General features: G+C 35.3%; 1 protein-coding gene across 8 annotated transcripts in view; it reads left to right on the top strand.

Moving 5' to 3' along the window:
* The window catches only part of pdlim5 (PDZ and LIM domain 5), a 64121-nt gene that overhangs the window by 12592 nt on the left and 35442 nt on the right, over nt 1-16087 (top strand). For all 8 annotated transcript variants that reach the window (XM_015374310.1, XM_015374307.1, XM_015374309.1 and 5 more), the window contains exon 3: nt 8182-8333. In XM_015374310.1, the coding sequence (XP_015229796.1) occupies nt 8182-8333 (152 nt within the window). The remainder of the gene's footprint in view (nt 1-8181; nt 8334-16087) is intronic.

The following is a 16087-nucleotide window of genomic DNA, read 5'->3' as shown; positions in this document are numbered from 1 at the left end:
ATGGATGGATGGATGGATGGATGGATGGATGGATGGATGGATGGATGGATGGATGGATGGATGGATGGATGGATGGATGGATGGATGGACAGAAGGGCGGATGGACCAATTAAAGACAGTAGAACAGGGTTTGGCAATTCCAGTTCCTGGGGGCCGGTATCCTGCAACGTTTAGATGTGAGTCTGGTTCAACAAACCTGAATCAAGTAAATCAATGATTGACAGGACTTTGGAGGAACTGACTGCATAATAAGGTGTGTTGGACCCAGGATGGATCTAGAAGTTGCAGGACGCCTGACCCCAGGACCTGGACTTGCCCACCCCTGCAGCAGAACAACAGAAGGGTATTGAAGTTATGAGGTTAAAATGAGCCATTGACTCTCACACAGAACATTAAAAAGAAAGATTTTAAATGAACTGAAACTTAGTATTAGAAACATATTAGCTTTTGGAACAATTTGGAAACCCTTATCAGAGGGAATGTTTGATTCCAATACTTTACTGAGAGGAAAAAAATATGGAAAGATTCTTATAATTTCTATAACCCTGAATCAGATCCACTGCCTGTACCAGTCAAGGGCCAAGAAAGAGCAATATATCATCTCTGTTGACCCCACACATCTTGGGCATAAGTTTTTTGACATTTCTCCTCAGGTCAGTGATACAGAGGGGTAGTGGAAAAATAGAGCTGACACAGACAGCTGAAAACAATGAACACCTCACAGCCAGTGTAGACAGACACTGTTGGAAACACATAACCCTCTTGCACTATTACAACCTGCATTCCCTCATTTGCTCCTGAAAAGAGGAAAAAAATAATGAAAAGTTGCACATGCTCACTCGTGTTTTCCTCATCTGATCTTTTCCTTATTTTATCCTTATAAGCATTTTCTACATATTATCATTGTTTGGACTGTTAAGCAATGGAAAAACTTCATTAATTTCTCCTGTTTTTACACACAAACTTTGCCAAAGTTTATTCTGATCTCTCGGATTAAGTTGGTTCCGGGGTGCTTGCAAACACTGTGGATATCCTGCCCAGATCTCATTCTAAATTTTATGTTGTTGTGTTCATGAGGTTTGGCAGCTGCTGCCGTGTTGTGTTCCCACAACTCTGTTTCAACAATCGTCTTTCTGTAAGTCCGAGGGAGTTTTTGAATCTCCCCATAGTTTCAATGCTCATTTTAATAGTAAAGACCAAAACTGACAAAATGCCTGATGCCCAAACAAACTTTCTGCATTGTGTTGCAATCATGGTTACAGGATGTGATTTCTCTGTGTGATCAAAATTAATGTGATGCTATCCTGAATTCTTCATGACCAGATATTAAATTCTTTAAATTACATTTTGCAGAAAGTTTTAAAACCTTTTATTTTGTTATTAATGTTAATTGAAAAACTTGTATTGCATTAATTGATTCAAATATCTATTATGTCCAAATATATTAGAAAAACACACATTTTCAAGCATTTCTTTTATGTTGCCATAATATGTATACAAAGATGATCATATACAGTGTGTCTGGCAATTACAGTTTTAGAAATCAATCTATAAGCTTCTGCTAAACATATAATGAACTCTAACTGTAACATAAAGAATTACATCCTTTTGCAAAAAAATTTAATAAAAATAGCCTCTACACAATGGATTGAATCTTCTGATTAAATATTAGCCTTGCATTTTTTTTTCTTAATAATTTCATTTATTTTATGTTTTGTGTAACTTCATGAGCATCTTAAACACCAACAGTTTCTTTTAAAAGACAATTAATTGGACTTGATTGTCAAAAACTTGATTTTCTTTCCACAATGTGGAACTGATCAAATTATGCGCCAGTTTTAGGGTTCAGGAAAACAACGGAAACTGAAAATAAACATTCAGTTTTTTTTGGGGGGGGGGGATGATAGATCATGCTCAATATTCCCCTAGTGTTAACATGTTATTGATGGATAGATACATAGGGGCTGACATAGTGTCTGCTCTTCTGCAGTCCTACGCACCTATTTAATCTTTCCCTTTATTTCTTTCTGCTCTTTCTCTTTTCCTCTTTCATCCATCTCACTCACCTCTAAATTTCCCCCACTCCATCTTTTCAATCTGTCTCCTCTCATTTACAAAATATTCTTTTTTTTTCCTAAGAAATGCAAACTGTGTAGTTATAACAATTGTCTACAGATGTCTCGTTTCACCTAATCTTGTGTGTGAAATAAGAAGCCCATCAACAATAGATGGTCATTTCTGTAGAATTTCACCCTAAATTTAAACCCTGTGTGCTTTGGAAGCTGGCAAATGTAGGTAAACAACGTGTCTGAGAGCTTACACATGGAAGGAACTGTCTTCAACTCTGAGTTTCGCTCACTTAGACACAGAACATCTGGCTGCTGTCTGTGTCACTCAGTGTGCTGAAAGCAGGCATTATTCAAAGCACTCCGACCCATCACTGTGGGTCTGAGTGCAATCCAAACAATGTTGGAGCCCTCTAGAAAAGCTTTATTGGTCTGTGTTGAAAATATTTTCAAAGAACTAAAAGCAGCAAGCATATGTGTTGAAATCTGACTTCTCTTATAAAGCATACTGCCACGTTGACCTGCTTTTAAAGTCTCTAAATGCTCCATACTGTGTTTTAGACGTCTTTTTATGAAACAATACTTCCCTGCCACAATATATTATGATGAGGTGGTGTTCTTTAATACGTGTGAAATATAAAACAGGTTTTAGTGTAGCTTTATCCATAACTTTCCCTTAAGAGTCCTTACCAAATGAATTTGCTATGACTAATCTTTTAAATTGTTTAACCTAAATCTTTGGTACCTTTTGACATTGATGTACACTAGTTTAAAAAACTAAGCCATTCATTGATCTACCATTATTTTTGTACAATTGAGGTTTGGTACAATGGAGGTTTAGAACATTTTTACATTCAGTCCGGCCAGCCAAATTTCCAGCAAATTACTTTGTAAAGGAACTGGTTCAGCCCGGTTTGAAAGACAGGATCAGGGCCTGAACTGACAGAGTGAAGGGAAACAGGTTAAAACCAATCAGATTACTATAGTTTTAACCCCAAAACTTCCTGTTACAATAAAAGTTTGTATAGCAGTCAGTTTTTGCCATTTTAAAGATATATCCACATAATTTAGTACATAATAAGGGGCATCATTAAAACATCTCTCCATTCCGGCTTCAGTCTTGACTGCTATAGTTACAGAAGATGCTCTTGCATCATGCATATTTCTGTGTCAAGCATAAACTCCCTTCCGGCCCTGTAAATGGTCTGGTTCTCTGTGTAAGTGAGTCAGGCTGGAGTCAAGTAAACTGATAAATAATAAATATTTTTAACAAACTGTTTTCTCTTGTTCATAGAAAAGCCTGTTCTTAAAAATATTAGTTTTTTTTTTTTTTTTTTTACCAGCTAAAAACTACACTAGTCAGTCTGAGGAAGTGGATATTGGCTGTGTCAGTCTTGGTTCTGTTATGTATTCTTTTGAGTTTTCAGTTTTACTTTGCTCCATGATTTCTAGTTTTATTGATTTATTTCTTATTTTGTTGTGTTTTCTGGTTATATTTTAGGTTTTCAGGTTTTTATTTGTTGTCCTCTGTTGCACTCTAGTGTTCTGCTTTTTCCCTAGCTCCTTTCCAGTCTGCTTTGTTCACACCTGCGCCCTATCTGCTCGTTAGTCCTCTCTTTGTTCAGTCTCCCATAAATACACTCCTTGTGCAGTTCCTCAGTGCTGGTTCTTCGTCAAACTTCCTTCAACTCTGTCTCACTGTGTCTTCCTCGTCAAGATTGTTTTTCCCATAATTCCCCATGGTTTATCGTTTGTTTAACTTTTTTCATGCTTGATTTCTGGATTTTTGGATTCCTGCCTTAACAGTTGTCTGTTAACATTTCATTAAATCAACAAGAAACTCAGCTCTGCCTTCCTGCCTCTGCATTTGGGTCCTCAAACCACAACCAAATCCTGACAGGTTGGACGGGTAACCAATGATCTGATTGTTGCTATAATTTAAATGTGTGTTCTGTTGTGGACAGGGTAACCTCTCTGGGGTGCATTGCTTTACTAATCAGCTTTTAGAGAAAGGCCAGAACCATTCATCACTTAAAAGCACAGCTTGTCAGGAATTAACTAAGAGACACCAAAGTTATAATCTTAAACCTCTTAACTAACAGTACTTACATTGATTGTAACTCAAATCCTATTAAGTTTAGTTTTTTTTAGAGGCTCAATTCTCATTTTCCTTTTTTCTAGATTTAGAAAATATCTCTTGACTCTAGAAGCCAAGTCAAAGTGGATGCTGTTCTTTGACATACAGATTCAAAGATGGCAGGAATAAATTCAGTATTTATTCTTTGATGAAACTGTTAACATTAAGTTGTGTGAGAGTCCATATTTCAATTGAACAACAACATACTGTACCAATAGAGGGACTCCTGTCCCTCCAGAAATTCAGTCTTTTGGATTGAATTCTCACATATAGATACCTTATTAGTCTACAGTTGTGGTGGTTCTGGCAACAACATAAAGGTGGAGTTCGTTTATCATCCATCAGTACTTGGGGTTGTAAATGTAGAAGTCCCAGGAGGAAATTAACTTTCTAACTTTGAGGTAGTAGTTCACTTTTGTGAGCTACATTCTCAAAAGAAGCCATTGTGAAGGCTGAGTTATAGTCACACTTAAGGCTCTCTGCAGATGGTGCCGGAGCCTGAACAAGCGCCGCAGGAAATTTATACTTCATTCTGGTGGTGGTACAGTATCCTCCAAAAAAACACAAGGGGCAGTACATCACATAACTAGCAGAAAGAAAATAAATGCTTTGCTCACACCAAAAATGGCAGTGTGCTCCATCAAAAATATTTTTTCATATCAACTTAAGTTAATTTCTTGCAGAGTTTAGGACTCCTACACTGAAAAAAATAATGCAACCGCTTTTGGCATATTTAGTTACTCTAACACAATAGTTTTATGTCCTACCCTGCTAACATGAACAATTGTGTAAACATTTTTTTTATATGATTAAGTAAATGCCAAAAATGGTTGCATTATTTTTTTCAGTGTATAGTAGAACCAGGAAGAGGAAACCATTGTTTGACGTTATTGTAAAAAATATAAAACTGTTACATTTTGGACTCTAATTAATGTCTAAAAACTAACTTTATAACTCACATTTATGTTTCTCTTAACCTTCCCCGTTTCCATTTTTTTTATTTATTTTTGTTATTCTCTTCTTTTCTTGAAGTAATGATCTATTTGGCAATGAAAGTTTGCATCTTTTTCTTTCTGAATGGCGCAGTGCATGGGAAGTCCATGCTGAGTTACAAACATTTGCAGGTGTACGGCTATGCTCCATCAAAGCCTTCAGGACCCTCCATGGGGGGGGCAACTACTTTACTTAATCATATATTAAAAGCCAAACAGGGAAGGTTCAAAATCATATAATTTTTTTCTTTAACTTATAACTTAGTCCTTGCCTATTTTTACAGCATGTTTCAAGTTTATTGCTCACAGTTGAGAACAGTCTTTTATCAATGTCATTGTTGTTTTTTTCTTTCTTTTTTTTTACTATTGCACCATTAATCCTGCAGTTTTCTGTCACGACCCAGAGACATAAATCATTTCCTTGAAAAAGCTTCAAATGTTGTGCAGACTGAGACGTTCTGAATTTCTGCTTCTGATTTTACAATACATTGCTGAAGTATCTTTGATATGAAAATTGAGACTACGTTTAGCTTGGAAACCCCTTTATCACTATAATTAATAACAGATGCCTCCATTTGGAAACAATTATCTTCCAACACGATCGAATGCTGCAGACCATTGCAATTAAAAGTTGGCTATAAAGTCTTTGCAAACACAAAACACACCTTTAATTTTAAGATCTTGCCTCTCTTTCTAACCTCTATCTTAGGTTAATTTAATGAAAAGAAAAGCAGTGGTACTTGAAACGCAGGAGGTATATGTGAAGTGGGGCCAGAAGCAGAGCACTTTAGGGGACACATTTTCACTTGATCTTTTGTGACTTGGTCCATATCCGTAACACACACCTAAAAAGCAGGTCAAATGTACTAAAATAAGACCCCACAGATGTACCCTGTGGCTACTTTTTTTCTTTCCATCTACCCCTCACTGCTTTTCATGCTAAAACATTTACAGTAGTTAATGTTATGTCTGGTCCCTTATTACTTGGTTCTTTCAGCTCTATGAATCTGAGAGGGGTGGTGAATGATGTTGCGTGTGTTGGGCTAATATGACTATAAAAGGGTCTGGACGGCAGAGTCTTTGCACTAATCCGACAGCACAGGCTCTTTTATTAGCGCTGTCAGTGTCTGCTCTTACTTCTGTTTGTGTTTTCATATAAGAATGCTCCTCTGTGTATTGTAGAAAATAGCACAGGTCAATTAGGTCTATGACCCTTGTGAGTCAAAAAAGGATAAAAAAAAATACTTTCTTGTCAGAACAAAATGTTAATCATTTACACCTTTGAAAAAGACCACTTCATAAATACAGTTAGCCCAAACAGATGAGCTCACTTAGATTTGGTCATGTGTAGACACCCAGTTTAAACAAGCAACAGCTGTAAAGAAGTGCCAATTGTATTCTCTCAAGCCTTTAAACCTGAAAGTAATCAGCTTCTGTTTCTTCAAAGGCTGTGAAGGTGGTATATGTCTAACCATGCAGTCTTCTCCTTTTTTCCTTCCAGAATAATGACAAAATTTTGTTTTTATGTATGATTAATTACTTTATCTTTAGAGAAAATTTACAGTTTACAGTGTCTGTTGCCTAACGCAATGCCTAAGTAAGCCATTCTAAAACACAAATGACAAAATGATGGCGCTTCAGCTGCATTTATACACATCCTACATCATCAGATTTCAGCATGTAACATCCCCACCCTCAACCACTGAATTTTATGATGCAAACAGCTGTTTTTCTGAATAACCTAACCATCTGTATCATTTCTTTTATTTAGTATTGATTATGGATAAATTGCCTCAGGTGCGAAAAGATATTTGAGATAATTTTACATTAACATGGTTGATCGTCAGAGGTGTCAAGTAACAAAGTACAAATACTTTTTTTACTGTACTTAAGTACACTTTTTAAGTACACTTTTTAGGTATCCATACTTTACTACATTACTTATTTTTCTTCCTACTTCTGACTTCTGCTAATTACATTTTCACACAAGTATCTGTACTTTCTGTTTTTTTTACATTTTATTTCACATCATGAGCGCCATTCCAATGCAGGTCATTGATGCCATCCACATCTAGTGAAAACTAGTGTAATACTTCACTTTTACTTGAGTAAAGAGGTCAAGTTGATACTTCAACTTTTATCAGAGTGTTTTTATACTGCAGTATCTATACTACTACTTGAGTAACAAATGTGTGTACTTTTGACACCACTGTTGATAGTTAAACCCAGGTTACTGTGGAAAGTGGATAGCATACCTAGAAAGCGTATAAAAAAAGTACAAAATAAATGTATAAACCTATTTTATAACTGTTTAGTATATAGATCTCATGCCCCCCTTCAAACCAGTCTTTGCCTTTATTTACTCAATCGGTGAGCAATTAAATGTTATTTTTAAAACAAACAGTCTGGCTGACAATCATTACAAGATATTTATCTGCTTTCATCCAGCCAGATGGTTTAAAGCAATTCCCCTTCCATTACATCTATACTTCTAAAACTGGTTATGTTAGCCAACATTTTTAATTGTAGTTTCATTATCTGCTCATGGGAAAAAAAAACAAAAAAACAAAATATTTTAACTAGATAGTTGATACCGTAATTACCGGTGAGCCACCACTAATTTAATGAAACAGTTTCATTAAATTAAATTAAATTTCATTTTCATGTGCTACAACAACAGACATTTATATTTTGAGGCTTTTTAAACATCTTTGAAAGAGGTGGTAATAAATGAAGCCAGTGTTTTACAACTACCACAATTCGTGGCCAGTAAACGCAAAGTAAAAAGAATAAAGGATTCCTACTTCTATTGTACATGTACAAGGTAATGTAAATAGACCCCTCCTGCTGTAATAAAGAGCCAGTCTTTGAATGATCTTGCTTCCTAATTCGACTCGACCTCCACTGTGCTGCCCAGTAATCTTGGCTGTAATGTTGCTGATGACAGAGATAATTAAAGCAGTTTGTGGTTTCTGTGTTTTTACAGCTGACGGATGGTGGGAAAGCAGCTAAAGGTGGTGTTGCAGTTGGAGACATGGTTCTTTCCATTGACGGTATTTCTACAGAGGGCATGAACCACCTGGAGGCCCAAAACAAAATCAAGACCTGCGTTGGGAACCTTAGCCTCACTCTGCAGAAGTAAGCATAACATTGTGTCTCCAAAAAACACAAACAAAAACAAACAATTTACACTTTTCACAAAGAAAACAAAAAATAACTGTCTATAATTTGAATACTTCCTAGTTAAACCCTGAGCGTTCCCCATCCAGGCCGTTAATCATGGTTGTTGTCGCTGTGATTTATTAATATATTTCACATATACTTACACCAATAGTTCTGCCTAAACTTTTCATTCCCTGATGGAAAGAAGAATAACTCAAACAAAAAGAATAGCATCTCACACGTGGATGTCCAACTTTTCCCTCAGGCCTAATTTTAAACAGGAATCCCCCACAGTGATGATGATTTATCTCAAGCATTTCTGCTAAACAGTGTGTTTGTGAGGCTTGATTTAGGATCTCGTGGTTTGGATTGGCTGGTTCTTTGGCAGCAACCGTACAAGTGTATGTTTCTACTTAAATAGTGTGAGATGTTCAAGGCTGCAATACTTTCCCTTCATGAAATAATGAAAAGCATTCAATCAACTAGACCATTAAAAATAAAACAATATACATTATTGTATATACAATAGGTAAAATCTTTTGCACTACTCTATGTTTTTGTGTGTCACTTCTTGGCTCCTTTACTCTCTCCCCTTTAAGTGGACTACTACACTCACTCCTCTTCTCATTCCGGTCAGAGCATATCTTCTAATCTGCGTCCAAACAATGACAAAATAGAGATATTTACTTCTGGCCTAATGGCAGAAAAATGTCTGCCTGCAGTAAATACTGGATTACTTCTTGTAAACTAGTGTCTGTGTGTGGCTTTCTTTGAGAGTCAGACAGCAGCCTGAAGTAGGTTCCTGGGAGCTGTAGGTGGTTCAGGGACAGGTGGAGAGCAGCGGCCCCTAAAATAATTAATCTACCACACAGCGCAGATTACAGCATGAGATTATTGTACATTGAAAAAAAAGATATATTACCTGTGAATTTTTTCGCAATAAATGTAAGCATAACTAGTTAAAAGTGTAATATGTTTGAGAATTATTTACAAAACTTTAAGTTTAAAGTTTATTATAAGTGTGATTTAAAACCATAACCTCATCAACAGACACGTTTCAAAAAGGCCAACAAAATCTGTAATGGCAGTAGGTATGATAAAATATGGGGATGAGAGGACAGGGTTAAACAGGGGTGTGGTCAGGTTGAGGGAAAGTCGGAGTGCATTTGATATGACTAAAACATCTTAGTACCTACGAGCAGATTAAACAGTTTGCTGAATAATAAACAGATCCACATGCTAGACTGGATGAGTGTTGAAAAATATATTTTACATGACGAGTATGCATTTTTGCTGTGATTTTAAAACTTAAAGGAATAGTGGAAGATGTTGTTTTTCTGGGTGGATCATCAAAATAAGTGGTACTCTTAATTGTCAATCTTTTTTTATTATTATTTTTTGTTTTTGTTTACAGCACTACAGGCTCATTTTTTTTTAAAGTAGTTAAACCAGCAACTTTGCAAACAGCAATTTTTAAACAGAGTGTGCTCGAGGAGAAATGTGCTTGTGCACGCACTTGCACACGTTTTAATAGGTGTTCCCACTCAGGAACAGGTACAGGGTTGTACATGTGCATTTTTTTTTACAAAAATCCTGCACTATACCTTTAAACAGCTGGTGTTGCATTGTACTCCAAAAACAATTAAATTGCCAAACTCCTAAATTATACACACAGTAGTTATGCAGTATTTGAATATTTTAAATACATCTTATAGGGTCATGATATGAAAATGAAGCTTTTGCTTATCAATTGTATATTTGCTAAATCTACAGTTTGTGCATTAAAGACATCATCATAAACATTAAATTGCCTTTATTTTAGGGCTGCAACTACGATTATTTAGCAAACCGATTAATCTGTTGACTAATAATTGATAGCGATACGTTCCAGAAGATGTTTTACGAAATTAAACCAGGTGAAACTCAAACTTTTCCCATTGAGGGTTTCTGGATAGAGCATACTGACAGAATTTTTTTTTTTTTTAAATCTTGAATGCAAGATGTTGATATATATTTTTTACAATTTTGTTATAATTACAGCTCTAAATGGGTTGCTCTGTAAGCTAAAGGCATGTTTTAGAGTCTCTATACTCCAGTTAACGATTAATCGATCATGATTCATCCAAATAATCGTTTCAGCCTGACTTTATTTAGTACTTAACTCTATAAAGTTGTAGTGTCTGATATATATTTGCATCTCTTACAATGACTTATTTTATAAGTTAAACAAGTTTCCGAGTTTCATTTCAGTTTGATGTTTGGTGCTTGCTGATTCCGTGATGGACATTTTGTGTATTCAGACAGTGTCACACCAGAGTCACCATCTGGGCTTTATTGAGTTTAAACAGTGGAACAAACAGCTTCCTCTCGTTGTCTCTTTTAGTTTTTATGGGAGTCACTCTGTTCTCTTTTCCTTTTCCCCTTTCACCAGTACATTTTGATTGGGTTTTCTATTTGCTATCATAAAATTGGAATGTTAACTGTGAACAGACAGGGAGAAAAGTTAAGAATATCTTATCCGTCTGTATGTCTGCATTTTGTAAATAGACAGCTTATTGTTTTTTTTTCATAACGAGAATTGATAAAAAAAAAAGTGACGTGCAGCAGTTTTATAATGAACATGATGTAAAAATTTCAAATTAATTTACCCTTACAGGACATATTTAAATGGAGAATGATGATTTGTATGGGCTAATTAGGCACATTAAATAAATAAAAGTTTTGGCAAATTATCTAGAACTCGATTCACCCCTCCATCATTTAAAGAAAACCATAAAGGGATAAAATGTATGTTTTTTATATATCTCTGTGTCCATGATATACAGTATAATAATCCATCACAGAGGCTTTAATTCTACAAAATATTATTTGATATTCTATTATAAGGTTGCTCATGTGATGCAGGTTCTAGATAGTTTTTATAGACACAAATTAAATACACCAAAGTCTCTTTTAGGATTATCAATTAGTACCTTTTTTTTTTACCTTTTAAGACTGATTGTCTGGGGTCTAGCAATTATTCATACTCAGTAAACTCCGCACTTTGGAGTTATGTGCTACATCCACAGTCCTTAAAAAACAATGAGGCTGCAATTGAAAAATAAACCGGTTTCTCTTAATACTTCATGGTGGTCTATCTGCAATAAATGAAACATGCTAAAGCAGATCAACACTTATAAGATGCAGTCGATGATTGATGGTAATAAAGGATTTGCCATTGAGGGTATATTTAAAAAAAAAAGTAACATAAAACAGAAAGAATCTGTAGATCAGACATTTTTTCTGGTATTAAAAAAGACATTATCAAACTTATGTGTAAAACTCAAGGCTTGCAGGCCAAATCCAGCCCCTCACAGCAATTTATAAAGTTGATGATGCAGAAGTGGCCTGGTATAAAAATTATTTTGGAACCCCTGGTATAGAGTTTAGAAAATGAAAGTGTTGAGAGAGATCAAAAATTATATTTGAAGCTTTACTTGACAAGCAAAGCTCTAAAGTCTTTGCTGTTTTTGAAAATCTGTCTGAAATGAATAGATTTACTATGCGAGCAGTTGTTTAAAGTGAGAAAAAAAAAACATTTGGATTAAAATATCACTTAAATTAAAAAAAATATAACCAAGCACAATCAATGAAGATTTAGATAAAACCAATAAAAAGAAAAAAACAATCATTTAGTTGTAAAGATATATAGAAGACCCAGAAAAATGTATTCTATGTTGGAATTCTATGAGGTTGTCTAACAAGTAGATAAAACTTGGAAAAATGGATCTTAAAAGAAGAGAGCAAGGAAAATATTGATCCAGATAAAGCAGGGAGGAAGTGTCACCTGAAAGGAATGATGTTGAAGTTTAGAAAATGTGTGAGTGTGGAAAACCTCCTACTTTGGAAAATATCAGGGATTTACAGAAACAGCAACAGTTTTCCTTTCCAATGATGGTGTCCTGAGTTGGTCTCCTTCAGGAAAACACAAAGTTTCAAACTTAAAATTGCCCTCATTATTACTAGTTATTCCAGTTAGATGTACACCGAAGCATTAAACTGTTCATTTCAATTATTCTATTACTGAACAAAGCCACCTTTGTATTCTGTTATAATGTGTTTCAGCCATTAGTGTCTGGCTTAAAGGTTTGCTTCCTGTGGTGAGGTCACTCTAAAACCCATGACTGTTTAAAAGGTCTCTGTGTATGTGGGTGCTTTCTATTTCATTTGCAATGGCACAGCCATGAGTTCCTGGGTGTCATAATGTCCAAACTAAGAAACAGCAAGCCAGAAGTGCTAGGACCGTAATGTGTAATTGGATCGCTAACTTAACAATTAACCTACTTTTGAGCACCCTTGTTTAATCGGTTTTGTAAACACTGATCAGTCACTCAAAACATTGATGGAAAAACTGAACATTTGGCATTGACTGAAAACCAAGGCAAGCCACACAAATATTTAAGTAATCATACAGATTGAAGCTTAAGCAGCTGTGTGAGTTAGTTTAAGCCACGAAAAGGTGCTAATGACATGAAAAGGGTTGGGTCCAGGTTCAAGGGAGGTTTACAAACAGCCTGTACACCACAAATAAAACTTGAAAATGCACAAGTTCAGAAAAATAAAAAAAACGTCCCTCTGCATATATTTCGGGAGTTGCTCTTAAAGTTTTTGTAAAAAGCACATCCTAGATTTTTAAGTATAACTACTATATACTGGCACAGCATCCAAAACATAAGTAGCACTTGTTCTACAGTGGGTTTGCTGTTGTCTTCTTCAGTATCTTTTGAGAAGTTATCAAAATTTTTTCCACCACACTTCCTAAATGAAGAATACCTGCAGCTCAGAGCACTATGTGCATTGACCTTTGCTTAAAACATGCCAATAAATGTTCTATAATCTCTCATACTCTAAGATATTTGAACTTTTTAGCAGTAGGCTGACTACACATCTACAACAGTTGATTTTAATATTTTTACCTCCAAAAGCAGCCTGAGTATAGCACTCATGATATTGCTATTATGATGAGAGCACCATTGTTTTAGTGCATGGTTTTTCAAGGAGGTCTTTATAAATGTAAAACATAGCTTCTTATCAGAAAAACGAGAAGGTCTGAGTTACATAACTGGCTGTTTTATTTGTGGAAGGGATGTGGGTATTACCTGAATATAGGTAACTCTGATACTTTAATAAAATTACATACTGTCTATTTTTAAACCTTCTTTGAAATGGGCCCCACTTTGTATGCCATGCTTACTTGGAACTGGGATGCAAGTAACAAGAGCCCTATGTTTAAAAGGGTTCAAATATCAGCAAAATAATCATTTGCATGATTGCACTCAAGTTTATCCTGTTGGCAGACATTTGGCATAGTGTTGTGTTAAGAAGAAGAAACTGACATAGTATATATATATATATATATATATATATATATATATATATATGTGTGTGTATAAGTTTTCATTGTTTCAACATTAACAGTGTTGCTGTGAGTAAAAAATGCATCAATATGTCATCTGTCAATGTGAATATAATATGAAAGAGCAACATATTAGTGATCTCCTTGCAGTGAAGCTGTTTGACATCTGTAGCTACAAAAGTCTGCAGTACTATGGATGTACGGTACTTATAGGTTCCCTCCCTGTGGCTGCCTTTGCCAGTTATTTAGGTGACAGTTGTCAGAGATGCTCCTTAGCCAAGAATGCAACACTGGGCCCACCTGCCTCTGTCCTTCATCGCTCTTTGGAAGTTGCCAAAACTTATCTAAAACTGGTTGCTGTCATCATTGGAAAGCCACACTGAATCTACCACTGATATCTTAATACCAGGAGAAGCATTAGACACATATCTTTGCATGTCTTTTCCAAATGAGTTATTTCTTTCCATATAAAATACTAATTCCAGTCACATTATGGTCAGAGAAAGGTATCCACTGGTATTATGAGGCCAAGAACATTGTGTTAAGATCATCTGAGATCATCTGTCTTTGCTTTTTTTTTTTTTTATTGTTCTTCTTCACTGTTTGCCAAATATGTCTCGTGCCTAGCCAAAAGCACTCCTCTTTAGCACTGCCAGGACTGTTAAAGGATCCACAAAACTTTGAAGAGTCAGCTGCTCTGATTTCAAATGAAAAAAAGAAGCTTTATTTCTTCCTGTAAGTGATGAATATTTGCATATTGTAAGTTTAGGAGGACAGTGCACTCTTAAACCATACATTGCACTCTAGGCAGACTTGTTCCAAATCAAATGAAATGTATTTTTTCAAATGATTCACAGTTGTCCCAGACATTTGCCATTATTCACATTTAATTTTAATGCTTTCTATTATTTTCTGTCCAGGCTATATCCAGATTTACTCAAAAGTTTCTGATTGGATACCTGCACTTCTTAGTTATAGACTATTATTATGAAATCACATGTGGCTTACCCAAAGTTTGTAACTGTGCACAGTTATAGTTTTTTCATATTTGTGATAAATAATCATTGACTGTATTTATTTACATCCACAAGTTTTCCACTTTAGTGGTGTTCAGGCTTCTAAGTCAGAGTTGTATAAATTCTTACACACTTCATACACTGTCTACCTTTAATTCACCACAAGCATAAAACAGAAACCACCTTTTGAAAAAAAGTTTATCTGAAGCACATTAGTTAGGGCAGCATCCAGTCATTAGTAACCAGCGTTGTTACTGTGATGTGAACTGGAATTAGCAATAGTATTTTGCATTTAGAATTTTGCACTTTTTAATTACAAGCCATTCAATGATTGTGAAGGCACTTCTTATTCATTATAAGCATTGATGAGACAAAATCAAACTGCTTTCTGATTACAGTGAGAGGTTCTTGTCCCCCTCTTCAAGAGTCTTATGAGTGAAAGCCTGGTTACACCCTGGATAGGTCACCAGTCTATAGCAGGGCCAACATTAGTATAAATATTTACATTTTATTTCCATATATATTTAAATCCCTTAGATTTAGTATGTGTCTGAGTGGATCTCTTGTAGAATATCTCTGCTTCCTTTTCAGCAGACCTATAGTCAGAAGCTTACAATGGAAAACTCAATCTTGCTCCAGCTATCTTGGTAAGAGCTGTCTTTTTTCTAAGGAGGATGAACAGTTGTTTTTCTTTGATTATTCCATTTGTAGTTTCTGTCCTTATTTTTCTTATTTTATTACTTTATTCATTTTTATCATTTATCATCAGTTGCCAGACATTATTAACAAAAAGCAGCAGAAGATAACATGTTGTCTTTTCCTTCCTCTCACACTGAAACTTCACAGGCTTTTCACATTTAATTTTTTCATTGTTTAACTGTTTAGATGCTTTTACTTTTCATGCGAAGCCTCATGATGTCATTACTGTTCAAAAGGGGCAATACAAAATTACTTCATATTTAGTGGAGTAAAAATTCTCTAATATTGTACTTTAAAACATTACTATACAGGGCAAACTGTAACTTTGAAGTAACATGCATTTGCTGTTACATAGACTTTTAACCTCTGAAGTATAAACTCTGAAAGGCATCTATGGCAGCAGTTTATTTTAATCTTCATCTACCTATATTACACTTTTATCCACATCTATAGTCTATTTTTCAGCTGAAATATTGTCAGTTCCCTTTCCACCTTTCTCCTAGCTCATGCTGGGTTCATTAGTAAGCTGCTGGAAACATTCCCTCCTTTCTCCTCCTTTTTCATTTAATGTGTCTGTTTCCCCTCATGATTTGTGTTTAAGACACCTCAGGGTACCAGTG

This window comes from Cyprinodon variegatus, unplaced genomic scaffold (genome assembly GCF_000732505.1).
Source record: "Cyprinodon variegatus isolate N-32 unplaced genomic scaffold, C_variegatus-1.0 Scaffold100, whole genome shotgun sequence".
Taxonomy (NCBI): Eukaryota; Metazoa; Chordata; class Actinopteri; order Cyprinodontiformes; family Cyprinodontidae; genus Cyprinodon; species Cyprinodon variegatus.
This window is presented reverse-complemented; position numbering and strand designations above follow the sequence as displayed.